Raw genomic sequence first — 20993 nt, 5'->3', positions numbered from 1 at the left:
ATTTGATTTAGCAAAGTAACTGATTAATTTTGTACTTATTTTAGGATTATACTGTGTTAAGGAGGCAAAAAAATCTAAAACCGATATTGTTCATTAGATCACAGTCAAGTCAGAACAAAATGTTAAGGCTCTGACATCATCGAGATCTGTCAGGTGAGGTGCGTTGATTATCAATGTCTTGTGAGCCCGCGGAAAAGAACAAGCTGAGAAACCCCTGCTGTAAGTGGACCTGATTTCGCCATGTATTACATAGGGTCATACATTTAAGTGTCTGTATTGAATATCACATATCCGCACTGTATTTATATCCTAGATAGTAATACCTAGATAGATGCATGTCCCGACTAATCCCATTTCCATGAACATTTGTCTCCAGTTGGGGGTGAGTGAGATTAGGAAGGCAACCAAACACATTCAATGGTTCACTATTCCCACCAAAGTCAGTGGGTTCATCTAACTGTAATGTTTATCAGGTCATTAATTCTAAAATTCATCATTACATGAGAAATGCGATGGCAAATTGATTGTGCTCAATAATCATACACACTAAAGGGTGCTTTACATGCTGCGACATCGCTAGCGATCTCGTTAGCGATGGGACACACCAGATCGCAGACGCGATCTGCCGAGATCGCACATGTGACCGACGCTATAAAAACAACCTATGTGCGATCTCGGCAGATCGCATCTGCGATCTGGCGTGTCACATCGCTAACGAATCCGCTACCGATGTCGCAGCATGTAAAGCACCCTTTACTGTGTAACCGCCCGCCAACAGAGCAGACCCGAATAAGGAGAGAGATTCTGCATTTTGCAGAAATCTTTCTTATACTGTAGAAAACAAGACATACCAACTGCAAAAAAGCTGTGCCCAGCTGTATTTCAAGGATTCATATGTTTTTGGTACAACGGGCTCTTCAGATATATCCTCTTCAGTAAGTGGTGAAAAACGAAGATTAAATTTTTCTTTGGTTAATCCTTGCAAATACACACAGAAGTCATCCCAGCTAAGAAATTCTTTGCCATTTAGTTGCATTTTAAATGGATCTTCACATTCCTATAAAGCAAAAAATAAATTGGTGCTTTTTAGTGATTATGCATGGGAGAAATATACAAACCAGACATTTACCTAGAACTCTCAAAGATGAATTTCGAGGTCTGTAACATAAAATATAGCTTTACCCTGTATGAAGATTCATTATGACAGCACGAGCCTCGAACTTTGGAACTAGATAAAAACGGTGTTGGAATGAGGTACCTCACATAGAAGCATTGGCGCAGTGTTTGTGCTTCCTTATGTACCTGGATGACATTGTTATTGTCTGCGATAGTGCTGCAGCCTGGTCCCTGTTACTGGCACTATATGCTGGCTAGTAATATTACTCCACATGAAGTAACTGAACATACTTATAAAACATTAGGCATAGTACATCATAAAGGGGTCCTGTCCCCAGATTCCTGCTGCATGAACCACAGGCAACATGAATGAAACATTGATTGTCTGATTGCAGCCAGGTGAGTATTACTCTGAAGCGGTGCCACGTATCAGTGAACCATACTGTGAAAAGCCGTTCTATAGGGAGAGAATGGACTAGTCGGAGACTGGTCCTGGACTGGTTTCTTCCACGTCTCTGCCTATGTGTATTCAACCATGCAACAAGAAGCAGGATGGGGACACTCCCCACAGCACAGTTTTCAAAACACATTTGCTATGATGTACAGCAGAGTTTCAGAGTAAAACATAGCATGATGCACTCGCACAGCCAGGACTCATTGATGCTGCTGGTGGAACGAGCATGAAGAATCTGGTGACTGGTTTTCTCTAAGCTCAGTGTCTTTTTCAACTTCTCGGATGTTAAAATCTTTGCGGGTTGGCGCTGTCCTTGACTACATTTTCCAGAACCGTTGTGCACAGACAATGGAGGTTATTTTACACGTAGATTTGATCTGTTTTTAGTTAGAACTATAAAGCAACAAGCAAAGGCCAATGGCGTTTTATCAACCAGATATTTTTCCACCCACAGACTGCATTTTCAGATCGCAGCATGCGCTATCACACAATATCTTACTAAAGGCTTTTAGCTCATGTTTTAAATATGCATCAATTTACAGTATAAAAAAGGTGAAAGTGCACCTCAGTGTCACATGGTGTTTGACTGTAAACTCGCTGAGTGTCATGGCGTCATCAAATGCTGTGCAGACTACAGACTCTGTCACCCACAATTTGCTTTCTCTGGTAGTAATGGGCGAACGCCCCAATGATCGCGTTCGGGAGCCTCGCTCGAACGTTTTGCAAAGTTCGAGTTCGGGTGCTGAGATAACGTGAACTTGCATCCGAACACCGAACTTGGACTTTACAGTTATGGGATGGGGTGGGGGGGGGGCTGTAAAATAAAGAATATAGTTAATAATAAACATTGTCATTATACTTACAGGTCCTGCGACGCGTCCTGCAGACTCTGTCTCCAAGGTCCAATTATTGCTGTGTCCCCGGAAATCCACCACTGACTTACAGGACCTTCCATGACGTCATAGCCATGTGACCATTCTGGTGTGAATGTTGTACAGACATTGGGTTACAGACTCGTCACATGGCTATGACGTCACGGAAGGTCCTGTAACCCACGAGGTAACAACATTCACACCAGATTGGTCACATGGATATAACATCATGGAAGGTCCTGTAAGTCAGATGTAGCAGAGCTGAAGATGCTTGCTCGCCTTTGGACTACATCGGAGGGTTTTTGTTTTTTTGTAGTAATAAAGATGGAGTCCTAAATGTCTTCTGTTTCATTTCCAATAAAATATTTTACCTCTGTGTTGTTGTTTTATTTTACTGTTAAAATAACAGACATTCACAGATGCTGTCACAGAGTGGGCATCTGTGACTGGATGCTGGAGTAACCTGAAACCAGCCCATACATTCGAGCATCTAGAATGTATGGGCAGATTCCAGGTTACTCCAACAGTCAATCACAGATGCCCAATTCTGCATGATAGAGTCTGATATTGGCTGTTGAGTCCTTCACATATATATAGTAGTGTAAAAATAAATAATTTTAAAAAATGACGTAGCACTACGCAGTATTTTTGATTCTCAGCGCAGATAAAGTGGACGGCTACGGGCTGCCACCCCCATCTGCCTGGCTTTAACTTGGCTGGCAATCAAAATACAGGAAGCCCATTAATTTATTCTTTAATTATTAAAAAAATATTAAAAAAAAGATGCGTGATTGCCAGTCAGGTAAAGCCAGGCAGCGGGGATTCTCAGCGTGGTAAGGCCCAAGCGTTCTGGGACCCCACGATAAAAACCACAGCCCTCAGCCGCCCCTGGAAATGGCGCATTGTTTCTTAGCGCCATTTCAAGGTGCTTTACCCGGCTCGTCCAGCGGCCCTGATGGTGGTGGCACACTGGGTAATAAAGGGGTTAATACCTTTGTATAATAATAGCTTAATAGCTTTGTATTCTCAGCTGGTACTTAACCCGAAATTCATGGTCATGCCAAATTAGACATGGCCACCATGAATTTCAGTAAAACAGTATATAAAAAAAAACAAGACAACACATAGAAATTTTTTTTTTCTTAGAAATAAAACAAAATAACACATTTAGATGCACCATCTTTATTTAAAAAAAATCCTTAGTCCGACGTAATACACAAGTAGAGCAATGTCAGCTATACTTCATCACTCTGTAAAGACAAGTGTCTGTACAGAGCGAGAAGCAGGCTGACATTGAGGGTATGATTCCACTTGTATATGACTCGTGCAGTCTTGCATTGAATCACGCCGCACGGCCTGACACTCTCCTGACAGGAGCGCCTCAGCTGCATGAAAATACATGCAGTTGACCCGCTCCTGTCGGGAGAGTGTGCACCGTGCAGGGTGATGTGATGCGAGACTCGCACAGTGACAGTCAAAGTTCAACCAAGTCCATGAGCCATGGACTTGGGTGAACCATGACGTCACCGCAAACACTGCTGAAAACAGATGAAGACAGCCGAGTGACGAGCAGTGCAATGAATACACCCAGAAGTTAACAGGACCTTCTATGATGTCATAGCCATGTGACCAGTCTGTAAGCCAATGTCTGTACATTTACATCAGACTGGTCCCATGGCTATGACGTCATGGAAGGTCCTTTAGTCAGTGGTGGTTTCCCAGGGGCACAGCAATGATCGGACACAGAAACAGAAGCGGCCGGGAGACAGAGTCTGCAGGACGCGTTGCAGGACCTGCAAGTATAATCGTAATGTTTTTTAATAATGTGGGGTTTTTTTGTCTTTTTTTACAGTCCCTGGACGTGAACTGTAAGGCTATGTGCCCACGGGCGCTCGTACCTGCGGATGTATCCGCTGGTACGAGCGCAGGTTTCCCGCAGCTGCCCGCCGCCGTCCGCAGCTATTTTTAGCTGCTAGATTACAGCGGAATAGCTGCGGGAAACATGCGGACATTCATGCGGTTTACCTGCGGATGTCCCGGCCTCTTATCTCCATAGCGGAGGGCCGGGACATCCGCAGGTAATTCCGCATGAATAATTGACATGCAATTATACATGCGGATGCCTACATCCACAGCATGGTCGTCAGCTGCACTTTCCGCAGCATGGACACAGCACTCCCCATGTCCCATAGGATAACATGGGGAGTGACTGTACATAATAAAACCTGCGGATTTATCTGGAAAATCCAGAAAAATCCGCAGGTTTTCCGCGGCAAAATCCGCACAAACAAGCTCCCGTGGGCACATAGCCTAACACTAGCTTCCCAGGAAAGCTTGTGTTTAGGATCATGTGCACGAATACTATGTGTTTGGTACGGACCCCGAACTTTACAGTTGGGGTTCGCCCATCATTATTCTCTGGTGCTTCTGAGTTGCACAGGTAGGCTCGGGCGTCAACTAGCTATGTGCTCATTACACCCCAGACACAGAGTAAAGATCTGCAGGGAAACCTTCAGCGGATTTTCACAGTTAATGCTTTGTAATGATGCACTGAGATGCTGGGACAAGTGCCAGTATTATTTTATTTTTTTATTTTTTTTTTTAAGCTGACTGGTAAGTTTATAATTTGCTCTTTTAGGTCGTGTGCGCACGCTGCGGTTTTTCCCGCGGTTTTGCTGCATGAATTGCTGCAAAAAATGTTCATAACCTTTCTGATACAAGTAAAATATATCTTTGTACCGTGTTAGCCAGTAGAGATAAAAAAATTGTTTAAAAGAACAGAGAGTCCTCAGTGGTTGATACCTTTTAATGGCTAACTGAAAAGATGGTAATAATTGCAAGCTTTCGAGACTACTCAGGTCTCTTCATCAGGCATGGTAATACCATGTGTTATACCATGCCTGATGAAGAGACCTGAGTAGTCTCGAAAGCTTGCAATTATTACCATCTTTTCAGTTAGCCATTAAAAGGTATCAACCACTGAGGACTCTCTGTTCTTTTAAACAATTTTTTTATTTTCATAACCTTTCTGCAACCCCTGTTAGAGAGGACAATCAGGGACTTAAAGAAGTATGACAAAAAGAAACTTTCATGGTTTGGGCGTATCAACGCTATCAAAATGGATGTTCTTCCTAGGTTTCTGTTCTTGTTCCAGATTACCTATTCAGCTGCCGGAGAGTTACTTTTCCAGAATTCGGACAGCTTTGTCAAGGTTCGTTTGGGTGAATCGGAGACCTTGGACAGGCATAAAAACTCTCATCAGACACAAAAATAATGGAGAGGCAGGGCTCCCAAATTTTCAGTTATATTACAGGGCAGCTATTCTATTGAGGACGTTGGACTGGCACTTTCATAGGGACTCGAAACAATGGGTTGAGATTGAACAGGATGGATTGGAGATTCCTTTACATTTCCTCCCATAGATAAGAAAAGCGAGTAGGTCACGGATAGGGAAGGGAATGGAGTTTATTTGGACAGCAGTTTCATAGGGACTCGAAACAATGGGTTGAGATTGAACAGGATGGATTGGAGATTCCTTTACATTTCCTCCCATAGATAAGAAAAGCGAGTAGGTCACGGATAGGGAAGGGAATGGAGTTTAATTGGACAGCACTGGGGATGTGGGACGGTGAGGTTAAGAGGGGCTTTCTCTCTCTGGGTACGGGTCTGCTTACCCCTCTCTTTTGTAACCAGGAGTTCTCTCCGGTTCTTCATTCCAAAATATTAATGGTGTTTGCCCGGGCGGAGGAATCTCGATTTTTCCATGTGCTCCAGGGAAACACCGTGCCCCCATATATATCCATTCTGGACACAGGGAGAGAGGTTTCCTGGATGCAATATTTGCAGCTGAAATCATTCATTTCTGTCAAACCAAGATAGGGAGAGGAACATGAAGCCCCCACCCCCCACCCCATTTGAGAAATTGTTCTTGCTCGGTTCATCACCCGGACATGTCATCTCGCTTATTTATAAGTTGTTTAAACCAGAGAGACACGTCGGACAGACCTCAATTTGTCTATAGATGGGGGGAGGAACTAGGAGTTGACATTTCGGAGGATGAGTGGAATAGAGCGTTTCTGTGGACTCACAAACTATCTCTGGCTTGTGCCGCACAAGAGAAAAACTACAAAATTCTCACAAGGTGTTATCATTGCCCGACCAAGTTGCACGCTATCTTTCCCTCAGTGTCTGACATGTGCTGGAGATGTGGTACAGAAAAAGAGTCGATGTTACACAGATGGTGGAGCTGCACTAAATTACAACAATTCTAGCACTCAGTGTTCTCTCTGTATAAAAAAAATGAATGGGGGTGAGATGGAGAGATCTCCCCAGGTGGCCCTCCTTTCTATCCTCCCTGGATCATTTAAGTCGCAAAAGAGTGACCCGCTGCGATTTTGTTTGGCGGCAGCCCGTATAATTATTCCCAGATATTGGAAACAGACAAGTTGCCCCACGCTGACTGACTGGGTGGAGGAGATGACAAACCTCCAGAGAATGGAGGAGCTCACAGCTGAATTGAACGGGCTCACTGAAAAATGTATCAAAGTTTGGGGACCATGGATTATGTTCATGGAGTCTCCAGAGTTCAAGGAGAGTCTTGCGGGTTCTTTGGGATGAGAAACGGTGACATGCCTTACCCCCCCCCACCCCTTCTCTGCCTTGCTTTTCTCTTCCTATTTGAGTCCCTCTTCTCTAATCTTTTATCTTATTTGCACTTTTCTAGTCTGCCTCTTTTTCGTATATGTTCATTTCGCAACATAAGATGTGATTGACATATAATAGGAGTGGTCTCGTCAGTCGCCAGGAAGACAAGCTAAGTTAGAGCGCTGATTTATAATATACGGGTTGTCAAAGTGTAAAGGGTGCTTTACACGGTACGACCGATTGTGCGATTTCACAATCGATCGTACCCGCCCCCGTCCTTTTTGCGTCACGGGCAAATCGCTGCCCGTGTCGCACAAAGACGTTAAAGTGCCGTCAACCGCACTTACCTGCTGTGCAACGTCGTTGTGGGCAGCGAACATCCAGTTCCTGGAGTGGGAGGGACGTTCGGCGTCACAGCGACGTCACACGGCAGCCGGCCAATAGAAGAGGAGGGGCAGAGATGAGCGGGACGTAAACATCCCGCCCACCTCCTTCCTTCCGCATAGCCGGCGGCCGCGTGACGCAGGTAAGCTGCTGTCCATCGTTCCCGGGGTGTCACACGGAGCGGCGTGTGCTACCCCGGGAACGATGAACAATTAAATTAAACGAGATTATGGAACCGAGCGCCGAGTACACGACTCACGATTTGTGAGTGATACTGCGTCGCTCGGAGGTGTCACACTGCCCGACGTCGCATGCGATGCCGGAAGTGCGTCACAAAATCCGTGACCCCGACGATCTATCGCACGATAGATCGTCTCGTGTAAAGCAGCCTTTAGTGTTTTGAAAGTTTATGGAGTTCCAATGAATGTGATATCACTTATGTCAATCTAAAGCTGAGAGATTATTGTTTATGTTATATAATTATTATAAATGTTCGAGATGTATCTTGGCTTTACAAACTTTAATAAAACAGATTTGAAATAACCTTTCTGCAGTCATTCCTCAGCAAAACCTATGGTAAAAAAAAAATGCTGTGCGCACACTGCGTTTTTTTCCCCTGCAGGTTTTGCTGCAGAATTTCTGCAGCAAAAAGAATGTGCATGTCACTTCTTTTCTGCAGGTACCTGCAGATTTTGCCATAGATAATGGTAAAAAACCACAGGGAAAAACCTGTGGAAAATTCACAGCAATACTGCGGATAAACTGCGTCAAACCGCATTAAAACCGCATGCGGTTTTTGAGTGCGGTTTGCAGCAGTTTTTTTTACCGCAGTTGCGGTAATCTTTCAGAGGGTGCGGAATTTTCTTAAGAAAATTCCATTTTTTGGCGCGCACAGGGCCTTAGGTAGTCATAACACACAAACCATGTTAATAATGGATATTTCCATGTGTCTACTTTATAATGCCATATTTTTTTTAATTACCTCTTTGTGGACATTAGATGGCTTATACATTTAGCTGCAAGTTTTCACGTTTTTAAAACAACTTTCAGAAACCCCTTTTGTGTGTTACTGTCTGCAGAGCCGTGTGTGTTACTGTCTGCAGAGCTGTGTGTGTGTTAATGTCTGCAGAGCCGTGTGTGTTACTGTCTGCAGAGCCGTGTGTGTTACTGTCTGCAGAGCAGTGTGTGTTACTGTCTGCAGAGCCGTGTGTGTGTGTTACTGTCTGCAGAGCCATGTGTTACTGTCTGCACAGCCGTGTGTGTGTTACTGTCTGCAGAGCCGTGTGTGTGTTACTGTCTGCAGAGCCGTGTGTGTTACTGTCTGCAGAGCCTTGTGTGTTACTGTCTGCAGAGCCGTGTGTGCTACTGTCTGCAGAGCCGTGTGTGCTACTGTCTGCAGAGCCGTGTGTGCTACTGTCTGCAGAGCCGTGTGTGTGTTACTGTCTGCAGAGCCTAGTGTGTTACTGTCTGCAGAGCCGTGTGTGTGTTACTATCTGCAGAGCCGTGTGTGTGTTACTGTCTGCAGAGCCGTGTGTGTGTTACTGTCTGCAGAGCCGTGTGTGTGTTACTGTCTGCAGAGCCGTGTGTGTGTTACTGTCTGCAGAGCCGTGAGTGTTACTGTCTGCAGAGCCGTGTGTGTTACTGTCTGCAGAGCCGTGTGTGTTACTGTCTGCAGAGCCATGTGTGTTACTGTCTGCAGAGCCGTGTGTGTGCGTGTGTGTGTTACTGTCTGCAGAGCCGTGTGTGTTACTGTCTGCAGAGCTGTGTGTGTGTGTGTGTTACTGTCTGCAGGGCCGTGTGTGTGTTACTGTCTGCAGAGCCGTGTGTGTTACTGTCTGCAGAGCCGTGTGTTACTGTCTGCAGAGCCGTGTGTGTTACTGTCTGCAGAGCCATGTGTGTTACTGTTTGCAGAGCCGTGTGTGTGTGTTACTGTCTGCAGAGCCGTGTGTGTGTTACTGTCTGCAGAGCCGTGTGTGTGTTACTGTCTGCAGAGCCGTGTGTGTGTTACTGTCTGCAGAGCCGTGTGTGTGTTACTGTCTGCAGAGCCGTGTGTGTGTTACTGTCTGCAGAGCCGTGTGTGTTACTGTCTGCAGAGCCGTGTGTGTTACTGTCTTCAGAGCAGTGTGTGTGTTACTGTCTGCAGAGCCGTGTGTGTTACTGTCTGCAGAGCCGTGTGTGTGTTACTGTCTGCAGAGCCGTGTGTGTGTTACTGTCTGCAGAGCCGTGTAGGTTACTGTCTGCAGAGCCGTGTGTGTTACGGTCTGCAGAGCCGTGTGTGTTACTGTCTGCAGAGCCGTGTGTGTGTGTTACTGTCTGCAGAGCCGTGTGTGTTACTGTCTGCAGAGCCGTGTGTGTGTTACTGTCTGCAGAGCTGTGTGTGTGTTACTGTCTGCAGAGCCGTGTGTGTGTTACTGTCTGCAGAGCCGTGTGTGTGTTACTGTCTGCAGAGCCGTGTGTTACTGCCTGCAGAGCCGTGTGTGTGTGTTACTGTCTGCAGAGCTGTGTGTGTGTTACTGTCTGCAGAGCCGTGTATGTTACTGTCTGTAGAGCCGTGTGTTACTGTCTGCAGAGCCGTGTGTGTTACTGTCTGCAGAACCGTGTGTGTGTTACTGTCTGCAGAGCCGTGTGTGTTTTACTGTCTGTAGAGCCGTGTGTGTGTTACTGTCTGCAGAGCCGTGTGTGTTACTGTCTGCAGAGCAGTGTGTGTGTTACTGTCTGCAGAGCCGTGTGTGTGTTACTGTCTGCAGAGCCGTGTGTGTGTTACTGTCTGCAGAGCCGTGTGTGTGTTACTGTCTGCAGAGCCGTGTGTGTGTTACTGTCTGCAGAGCCGTGTGTGTGTGTGTTACTGTCTGCAGAGCCGTGTGTGTGTGTCGGTGATACTGTCTGCAGAGCCGTGTATCTAATCCTATCCTGTGTGATACTGTCTGCAGAGCCGTGTATCTAATCCTATCCTGTGTGATACTGTCTGCCGAGCCATGTATCTAATCCTATCCTGTGTGATACTGTCTGCAGAGCTGTGTATCTAATCCTATCCTGTGTGATACTGTCTGCAGAGCTGTGTATTTAATCCTATCCTGTGTGGTACTGTCTGCAGAGCCGTGTATCTAATCCTATCCTGTGTGATACTGTCTGCAGAGCCGTGTATCTAATCCTATCATGTGTGATACTGTCTGCAGAGCCGTGTATCTAATCCTATCCTGTGTGATACTGTCTGCAGAGCCATGTATCTAATCCTATCCTGTGTGCTACTGTCTGCAGAGCCGTGTGTGCTACTGTCTGCAGAGCCGTGTGTGCTACTGTCTGCAGAGCCGTGTGTGTGTTACTGTCTGCAGAGCCTAGTGTGTTACTGTCTGCAGAGCCGTGTGTGTGTTACTATCTGCAGAGCCGTGTGTGTGTTACTGTCTGCAGAGCCGTGTGTGTGTTACTGTCTGCAGAGCCGTGTGTGTGTTACTGTCTGCAGAGCCGTGTGTGTGTTACTGTCTGCAGAGCCGTGAGTGTTACTGTCTGCAGAGCCGTGTGTGTTACTGTCTGCAGAGCCGTGTGTGTTACTGTCTGCAGAGCCATGTGTGTTACTGTCTGCAGAGCCGTGTGTGTGCGTGTGTGTGTTACTGTCTGCAGAGCCGTGTGTGTTACTGTCTGCAGAGCTGTGTGTGTGTGTGTGTTACTGTCTGCAGGGCCGTGTGTGTGTTACTGTCTGCAGAGCCGTGTGTGTTACTGTCTGCAGAGCCGTGTGTTACTGTCTGCAGAGCCGTGTGTGTTACTGTCTGCAGAGCCATGTGTGTTACTGTTTGCAGAGCCGTGTGTGTGTGTTACTGTCTGCAGAGCCGTGTGTGTGTTACTGTCTGCAGAGCCGTGTGTGTTACTGTCTGCAGAGCTGTGTGTGTGTTAATGTCTGCAGAGCCGTGTGTGTTACTGTCTGCAGAGCCGTGTGTGTTACTGTCTGCAGAGCAGTGTGTGTTACTGTCTGCAGAGCCGTGTGTGTGTGTTACTGTCTGCAGAGCCATGTGTTACTGTCTGCACAGCCGTGTGTGTGTTACTGTCTGCAGAGCCGTGTGTGTGTTACTGTCTGCAGAGCCGTGTGTGTTACTGTCTGCAGAGCCTTGTGTGTTACTGTCTGCAGAGCCGTGTGTGCTACTGTCTGCAGAGCCGTGTGTGCTACTGTCTGCAGAGCCGTGTGTGCTACTGTCTGCAGAGCCGTGTGTGTGTTACTGTCTGCAGAGCCTAGTGTGTTACTGTCTGCAGAGCCGTGTGTGTGTTACTATCTGCAGAGCCGTGTTTGTGTTACTGTCTGCAGAGCCGTGTGTGTGTTACTGTCTGCAGAGCCGTGTGTGTGTTACTGTCTGCAGAGCCGTGTGTGTGTTACTGTCTGCAGAGCCGTGAGTGTTACTGTCTGCAGAGCCGTGTGTGTTACTGTCTGCAGAGCCGTGTGTGTTACTGTCTGCAGAGCCATGTGTGTTACTGTCTGCAGAGCCGTGTGTGTGCGTGTGTGTGTTACTGTCTGCAGAGCCGTGTGTGTTACTGTCTGCAGAGCTGTGTGTGTGTGTGTGTTACTGTCTGCAGGGCCGTGTGTGTGTTACTGTCTGCAGAGCCGTGTGTGTTACTGTCTGCAGAGCCGTGTGTTACTGTCTGCAGAGCCGTGTGTGTTACTGTCTGCAGAGCCATGTGTGTTACTGTTTGCAGAGCCGTGTGTGTGTGTTACTGTCTGCAGAGCCGTGTGTGTGTTACTGTCTGCAGAGCCGTGTGTGTGTTACTGTCTGCAGAGCCGTGTGTGTGTTACTGTCTGCAGAGCCGTGTGTGTGTTACTGTCTGCAGAGCCGTGTGTGTGTTACTGTCTGCAGAGCCGTGTGTGTGTTACTGTCTGCAGAGCCGTGTGTGTTACTGTCTGCAGAGCCGTGTGTGTTACTGTCTTCAGAGCAGTGTGTGTGTTACTGTCTGCAGAGCCGTGTGTGTTACTGTCTGCAGAGCCGTGTGTGTGTTACTGTCTGCAGAGCCGTGTAGGTTACTGTCTGCAGAGCCGTGTGTGTTACGGTCTGCAGAGCCGTGTGTGTTACTGTCTGCAGAGCCGTGTGTGTGTGTTACTGTCTGCAGAGCCGTGTGTGTGTGTTACTGTCTGCAGAGCCGTGTGTGTTACTGTCTGCAGAGCCGTGTGTGTGTTACTGTCTGCAGAGCTGTGTGTGTGTTACTGTCTGCAGAGCCGTGTGTGTGTTACTGTCTGCAGAGCCGTGTGTGTGTTACTGTCTGCAGAGCCGTGTGTTACTGCCTGCAGAGCCGTGTGTGTGTGTTACTGTCTGCAGAGCTGTGTGTGTGTTACTGTCTGCAGAGCCGTGTATGTTACTGTCTGTAGAGCCGTGTGTTACTGTCTGCAGAGCCGTGTGTGTTACTGTCTGCAGAACCGTGTGTGTGTTACTGTCTGCAGAGCCGTGTGTGTTTTACTGTCTGTAGAGCCGTGTGTGTGTTACTGTCTGCAGAGCCGTGTGTGTTACTGTCTGCAGAGCAGTGTGTGTGTTACTGTCTGCAGAGCCGTGTGTGTGTTACTGTCTGCAGAGCCGTGTGTGTGTTACTGTCTGCAGAGCCGTGTGTGTGTTACTGTCTGCAGAGCCGTGTGTGTGTTACTGTCTGCAGAGCCGTGTGTGTGTGTGTTACTGTCTGCAGAGCCGTGTGTGTGTGTCGGTGATACTGTCTGCAGAGCCGTGTATCTAATCCTATCCTGTGTGATACTGTCTGCAGAGCCGTGTATCTAATCCTATCCTGTGTGATACTGTCTGCCGAGCCATGTATCTAATCCTATCCTGTGTGATACTGTCTGCAGAGCTGTGTATCTAATCCTATCCTGTGTGATACTGTCTGCAGAGCTGTGTATTTAATCCTATCCTGTGTGGTACTGTCTGCAGAGCCGTGTATCTAATCCTATCCTGTGTGATACTGTCTGCAGAGCCGTGTATCTAATCCTATCATGTGTGATACTGTCTGCAGAGCCGTGTATCTAATCCTATCCTGTGTGATACTGTCTGCAGAGCCATGTATCTAATCCTATCCTGTGTGATACTGTCTGCAGAGCCGTGTATCTAATCCTATTTTGTGTGATACTGTCTGCAGAGCTGTGTATCTAATCCTATCCTGTGTGATACTGTCTGCAGAGCCGTGTATCTAATCCTATTTTGTGTGATACTGTCTGCTGAGCTGTGTATCTAATCCTGCGGTGTGATACTGTTTGCTGAGCTGTGTATCTAATCCTATCCTGTGTGATACTGTCTGCACGGCTGTGTGTCTAATCCTATTTTGTGTGATACTGTCTGCAGAGCTGTGTATCTAATCCTCTCCTGTGTGATACTGTCTGCAGAGTCGTGTATCTAATCCTATCCTGTGTGATACTGTCTGCAGAGCCGTGTATCTAATCCTATCCTGTGTGATACTATCTGCAGAGCCGTGTATCTAATCCTATCCTGTGTGATACTGTCTGCAGAGCCGTGTAGCTAAACCTATCCTGTGTGATACTGTCTGCACAGCTGTGTATCTAATCCTCTCCTGTGTGATACTGTCTGCTGAGCTGTGTATCTAATCCTGCGGTGTGATACTGTCTGCAGAGCTGTGCATCTAATCGGATCCTGTGTGATACTCCTGCTGTCCTTGGTGACACTTTAGACATTTGTGGTCACCAACAAAATGGCTCTGCACTGTATCCCTACATGTCATTCTCGGTTATCTGTTGTAAACACTCAGATTGGGAGGGGGGAGGCGTGCCATCACACACAGGAGAGCAGACTCCGCCCACTTTACTGCAGGCAGTAATGTGAGCTTTTCATACAGTCGGATTTCTGTAGGATTTCAGCAGCTGCTCCCCCTAGTGTTTAACAGTGGAAAATATCAAACTTTTTAAAAAAGTTTTTATATTTTGCACATTTACAAACAAATAATAATATTTAAACAAAACATGAAATCATTATTACTTTACATTTTTTCAGTTATTGAAATTTTTTTTTTTGATGATGATACCTTCCCTTTAAATACTTTTAAAGGGCCTTTATATTTAAAATCCTCCAAAAATAACACCATATAAAAAAGTGAATCACTTAGTCTTCAAAATGGGACTTCACAAGAATTAGCATAAAATGGAATGAAAAAATGAGAACTCCATTTCTCCAATAAAATATTGCTTAACCCCTTAACGACCGCGGGCCGTAAAATTACGTCCTAGTGGTCATAATGTTGCTGCCCGCGGTCTGCCGGCGGCAGCATGCCGCGATCGGCGCACATCTCAGCTGATTTTCACAGCCTGCTAGGCACGAGCAGAATCGTTATCTGCTCGTGCCGTTTAACCCCTTATATGGCGCTGTCAATATGTGACAGCGCCATTGTAAACGCGATCACGGTAAACCTTTACTTATCGCCCGATACCGGAAGTCACGTGACGCGATCACGTGACTTCCGATAGTTGTCATGGTAGCACAGGGTCATGTGATGACTCCTGTACTACACATGAATTGCTTTCACTTTTGCTGTGCCAGCGGCACAGCAAAAGAGAAAGAGAGCGTATCTGCTGTTTACAGCTGTATAGCTGTGATCAGCAGATAGTGCAGAGCGATCGGATTGCTGATCACAATAGCCCCCTAGGGGGACTAGTAAAATAAAAAAAAAAAGTTAAAAAAAAGTTTTAAAAAATTAAAAAAAAAACAAAAAACCTACAAGTTCAAATCACCTCCCATTCGCCCCATTGAAAATTAAAGGGTTAAAAAAATAAAAAATATACATTTGGTATCGCCGCGTTCAGAAACGCCCGATCTATCAAAATATAAAATCAATTAATCTGATCAGTATACGGCGTAGCGGCAAAAAAATTCCAAACGCCAAAACGATGTGTTTTTGTCGCCACAACTTTTGCGCAAAATGCTATAAGAGGCGATCAAAACGTAGCATTTGCGCAAAAATGGTACCGTTAAAAACGTCAGCTTGAGACGCAAAAAATAAGCCGTCACTGAGCCATAGATCCCGAAAAATGAGAACGCTACGGGTCACAGAATATGGCGTAAAACGTGCGCCACTTTTTTCGGTCAAACTTCCGATTTTTTTTTAACCCCTTACATAAAAGTAAACCTATACATGTTTGGTGTCTACGAACTCGCACCTGAGGCATCACACCCACACATCAGTTTTACCATATAGTGAACACAGTGAATAAAATATTTCAAAAACAATATATCGCACTTTTTTTGCAATTTTTCTGCATTTGGAATTTGTTTGCCGTTTTCCAGTACACTATATTGTAAAACTTATGGTTTCATTTAAAAGTACAGCTCGTTCCGCAAAAAATGAGCCCTCACATATTGACTGAAAAATAAAAAAGTTACGTCTCTCAGAAAAAGAATGGCGAAAAAGAAAAACGGAAAGCGAAAAATCGGCCGGTCGTGAAGGGGTTAAAGGGACTGTATCGCGTTTTTTTTAGTTTTGTATTAAAAATAGTGATTCTGAAATCAAGTATTTCTAATACAAAATGAAAATCGTATCTTATTTCGTTTTTATGTAGTTCCACACTCCTTTGTGGCAGCCCCTGTGCATAGAGAATAGTGGTCGCTATCCGACCCTATGTGTAACGTTACAGTGGGCGTCTGCTGTGACCTGGACGCGCCCCCTGGGCTGTCCAGATCACAGCAGACGGAGGAAAGCAAGCGCCATTTTTGTGGAGATTCAAGCCATGCTTTTTTCTCCACTTTACACCTGTCAACCGCCGGGATGTGAGTCCGGGCCGCCTCCCCTCCCCCGTTACCGATGACAGCCCCTCCCTCCCTTCTCACCAGCCCCCGCCCCCTGCCGTTACCGTCTGTTCTGAAATCACATCCCTCCGCTGTCCCCAGCCCCGTTCTGGCGGCCGCCGGTGTGTGTGTCCCCCCTCTGCTCTCACCAGCCCCCTGCCGTTACCGTCTGTAATGAACCCCCCTCCCTCCGCTTTCCCCATCCACGTGTGTGTGTGTGTGTGTGTTTGTGTGTGTGTGTGTCAACCCTTCCGCTTGCCACCCTGTGTACTGGTGATACTGTCTGCATGGTTGTTTATCTAATCCTGTCCTGTGTGATACTGTGTGCTGAGCTGTGTATCTAATCATCTGTGTGATACTGTGTGCTGAGCTGTGTATATAATCCTCTCCTGTGTGATACTGTGTGCTGAGCTGTGTATCTAATCCTCTCCTGTGTGATACTGTCTGCTGAGCCATGTATCTAATCCTCTCTTATGTGATACTGGGTGCTGAGCTGTGTATCTAATCCTCTCCTGTGTGATACTGTCTGCTGAGCCGTGTATCTAATCCTCTACTGTGTGATACTGTGTTCTGAGCTGTGTATCTAATCTTCTCCTGTGTGATACTATCTGCTGAGCCATGTATCTAAGGGTACCTTCACACTTTAGCGATGCAGCAGCGATCCGACCAGCGATCTGACCTGGTCAGGATCGCTGCTGCATCGCTACATGGTCGCTGGTGAGCTGTCAAACAGGCAGATCTCACCAGCGACCAGTGAACATCCCCCAGCCAGCAGCGACGTGCAAGCGACGCTGCGCTTGCACGGAGCCGGCGTCTGTAAGCTGCGGACACTGGTAACTAAGGTAAACATCGGGTATGGTTACCCGATGTTTACATTAGTTACCAGCGCACACCGCTTAGCTGTGTGTGCAGGGAGCAGGGAGCCGCGCACACTGAGCGCTGGCTCCTTGCTCTCCTAGCTACAGTACACATCGGGTTAATTAACCCGATGTGTACAGCAGCTACATGTGCAAAGAGCCGGAGCCGGCAGCACAGGCAGCGTGAGAGCTGCGGAGGCTGGTAACTAAGGTAAATATCGGGTAACCACCTTGGTTACCCGATGTTTATCTTAGTTACCAGCCTCCGCAGCTGCCAGACGCCGGCTCCTGCTCCCTGCTCACTTCATTTGTCGCTCTCTCGCTGTCACACACAGCGATCTGTGTGTCACAGCGGGAGAGCGCCTTTGAAGAAAACGAACCAGGGCTGTGTGTAACGAGCAGCGATCTCGCAGCAGGGGCCAGATCGCTGCTCAGTGTCACACACAGCGAGATCGCTAATGAGGTCACTGCTGCGTCACAAAAAGCGTGACTCAGCAGCGATCTCGGCAGCGAGCTCGCTGTGTGTGAAGCACCCCTAATCCTCTCCTGTGTTCTGAGCTGTGTATCTAATGCTATCCTGTGTGATACTGGCTGCTGAGCTGTATCTAATCCTCATGTGTGATACTGTGTGCTGAGTTGTGTATCTAATCCTCTCCTGTGTGATACTGTCTGTACAGCTGTGTATCTAATCCTACCCTAATCCACCATACAGTGCTAACTACTGAGCCACCATACAGTGCCAACTACTGAGCCACCGTACTGTGCCAACTACTGAGCTACCGTACTGTGCCAACTAGAGAGACAACTACTGAGCCACCGTACAGTGCTAACTACTGAGCCACCGTACAGTGCTAACTACTGAGCCACCATACAGTGCCAACTACTGAGCCACCGTACTGTGCCAGCTAGAGAGACAACTACTGAGCCACCATACAGTGCCAACTACTGAGCCACCATACTGTGCTAACTACTGAGCTACCGTACTGTGCCAACTACTGAGCCACCGTACTGTGCCAACTACTGAGCCACCGTACTGTGCCAACTAGAGAGACAACTACTGAGCCACTGTACAGTGCTAACTACTGAGCCACCGTACAGTGCTAACTACTGAGACACCATACAGAGCCACCATACAGTGCCAACTACTGAGCCACCGTACAGTGCTAACTACTGAGCCACCATACAGTGCCAACTAAGAGCCACCATACAGTGCCAACTACAGAACCACCGTACAGTGCCAACTACTGAGCCACCGTACTGTGCCAACTACAGAGCCACCGTACTGTGCCAACTACTGAGCCACCGTACTGTGCCAACTAGAGAGACAACTACTGAGCCACCGTACAGTGCTAACTACTGAGCCACCGTACAGAGCCACCATACAGTGCCAACTAGTGAGCCACCGTACAGTGCTATCTACTGAGCCACCGTACAGTGCTAACTACTGAGCCACCGTACAGAGCCACCATACAGTGCCAACTAGTGAGCCACTGCACAGTGCCAACTACTGAGCCACCGTACAGTGCCAACTACAGAGTCACCATACAGTGCCAACTACAGAGCCACCGTACTGTGCCAACTACTGAGCCACCGTACTGTGCCAACTAGAGAGAAAACTACTGAGCCACAGTACAGTGCTAACTACTGAGCCACCGTACAGTGCTAACTACTGAGCCACCATAGAGCCACCATACAGTGCCAACTCGTGAGCCACCGTACAATGCTAACTACTGAGCCACCGTACAGTGCTAACTAGTGAGCCACCATACAGAGCCACCATACAGTACCAACTAGTGAGCCACCGTACAGTGCCAACTAGTGAGCCACCGTACAGTGCCAACTACTGAGCCACCGTACTGTGCCAACTAGAGAGACAACTACTGAGCCACCGTACAGTGCTAACTACGGAGCCACCGTACAGTGATAACTACTGAGCCACCGTACAGTGATAACTACTGAGCCACCATACAGAGCCACCATATAGTGCCAACTAGCGAGCCACCGTACAGTGCCAACTACTGAGCCACCATACAGTGCCATACAGCGTATACTGTATGTGTATATATATATATATATATATATATGTGTGTGTAACAGTCACTGTATATATGTGTAAGGCCCTGTGCGCACTTGCCGCTTTTTGCCGCGGATTTCCTGCGGATTTGCTGCATGTTTCGCTGCAGAAAACGTTCAGAACATCTCTGCAGTGAATCACCAGCAAAACCTATGGGGAAAAAATGCTGTGCGCACTATGCGGATTTTGACAGCTGCATGTTTTGCTGCGGGATTCCCGCAGCTAAAACAATTGCATGACAATTCTTTTACTCAGGTCCCTGCGGTTTCGAGGGCTGACAGACCAATCACCCGCAGACTGTGGGTCGGCAGAGGATTGATCCCCGGTATCTGGCCGGATGCTGCTCCCCATATAAAGTTTATGGGGAACAGAATCTGCCCCAAAGGGGTAGGAGCAAGCGCTTCATACTCACCGATGACCGGGCGGCTGTCACACTGCTCTCATGGCAGTGGCTTTCATCTTCCAAAGCCAACTCATTATTCCATCTCGTATTCACTCCTTCCCTGCTCACCGTTGGCTGTGATTGGTTGCAGGCAGACACACCCCAATGCTGAGTGACAGCTGTCTCAGTGCAACCAAACCAATCACAGCCGCTGGTGGGCGGGTCCATAGCGTACAGTACACCAAAAAAAATCATCAAAAACAGCGTGCGGTCCGCCCCAATTTTTCTAACCAGCCAGGATAAAGCATCACAGCTGGGGGCAGGTATTCTCAGGCTGGGGAGGCCCACGTTATGGGGAGCCCCCCAGCCTAAAAATATCAGCCAGCAGCCACCCGTAATTGCCGCATCCATTAGATGCGACAGTGCCGGACTTTTCACAGGTCTTCCCGTTGCCGTGATGCGGTGGCAATCGAGGTAATGAAGGAGTTAATGGCAGCAGCCCATAGCTGCCAATAAGTCATAGTTTACTGATGGCAGGCGTCTATATGACACCCCCTCATCACTAAACTGTAACTGAAAGAAAGGCTAGGTTCACACACTGGGTTTTTTTATGCTGCTTTTTTGTGCGTTTTTTGTAGCAAAAACGTACAAAAAAGCACCTGTTGCAAAAAATGCGGCAACAACGCATGATTTTTTACCGCGTTTTTTTGCTGCGTTTTTGCTTACTGCGTTTTTATCATTGAACAATGCCATTAAAGATTGTTTAAAAAATAAAAAAAAAGATAAAAGGTCTGACATTTCCTTCTTCAATATGTTCTTCATTCTCCACTAGTGTATGCAGGAGAGCAGACAGCAGCTGCAGAACCACAAGCCTCAGCATGCTCCATCCAGGACTGTATGCTAGAGGGAGTCAGGGGGAGCAGAACTACAAGGCTCAGCATACTCCATCTAATAGTGTATGCAGGAGAGCAGACAGCAGCTGCAGAACTACAAGGCTCAGCATGCTTCATTCAATAGTGTATGCAGTAGAGCAGACAGCAGCTGCATACCTACAAGGCTCAGCATCCTCCATCCAGGACTGTATGCAGGAGTTTTTTGCCCCCCAAAAAAATGACATGGGCTTCGCCATCTTTTTGCATGCTAGCCAGGTACAGCAGGCAGGTATGGGCTGCCCCCAACCCCCAGCTGCCTATTTGTACCCGGTTGTGAACCAAAAATATAGGCAAGCCCTTTTTTTTTAAATTATTTCATGACTTTCATGAAATAATTAAAATAAAAAAAAGACGTGGGCTTCGCACAATTTTTAAGTCCAGCCAGGTACAACTAGGCAGCTGGGGATTGGAATATACAGTGCAGAGTGCCCAAGCTTTCTGGGCACCCACGCTGCGTATTGCAGTCCGCAGCCACCCCAGAAAATGGCGCTTTCATAGAAGAGCCATCTTCTGGCGCTGTACCCAACTGTT

The 20993-nt window shown here is 47.2% G+C and overlaps 1 protein-coding gene across 2 annotated transcripts in view; it reads right to left on the bottom strand.

Moving 5' to 3' along the window:
• Nucleotides 1-20993, bottom strand: part of ZSWIM9 (zinc finger SWIM-type containing 9) — a 215793-nt gene that overhangs the window by 61068 nt on the left and 133732 nt on the right. For both annotated transcript variants that reach the window (XM_075327598.1, XM_075327599.1), the window contains exon 6: nt 852-1057. In XM_075327598.1, coding sequence (XP_075183713.1) covers nt 852-1057 — 206 coding nt within the window. The remainder of the gene's footprint in view (nt 1-851; nt 1058-20993) is intronic.

The sequence above is a fragment of the Anomaloglossus baeobatrachus genome, chromosome 11, assembly GCF_048569485.1.
Source record: "Anomaloglossus baeobatrachus isolate aAnoBae1 chromosome 11, aAnoBae1.hap1, whole genome shotgun sequence".
Lineage (NCBI taxonomy): Eukaryota > Metazoa > Chordata > Amphibia > Anura > Aromobatidae > Anomaloglossus > Anomaloglossus baeobatrachus.
Note: the sequence above shows the minus strand (reverse complement) of the source record. Positions and strands in the feature narration are given on the sequence as shown.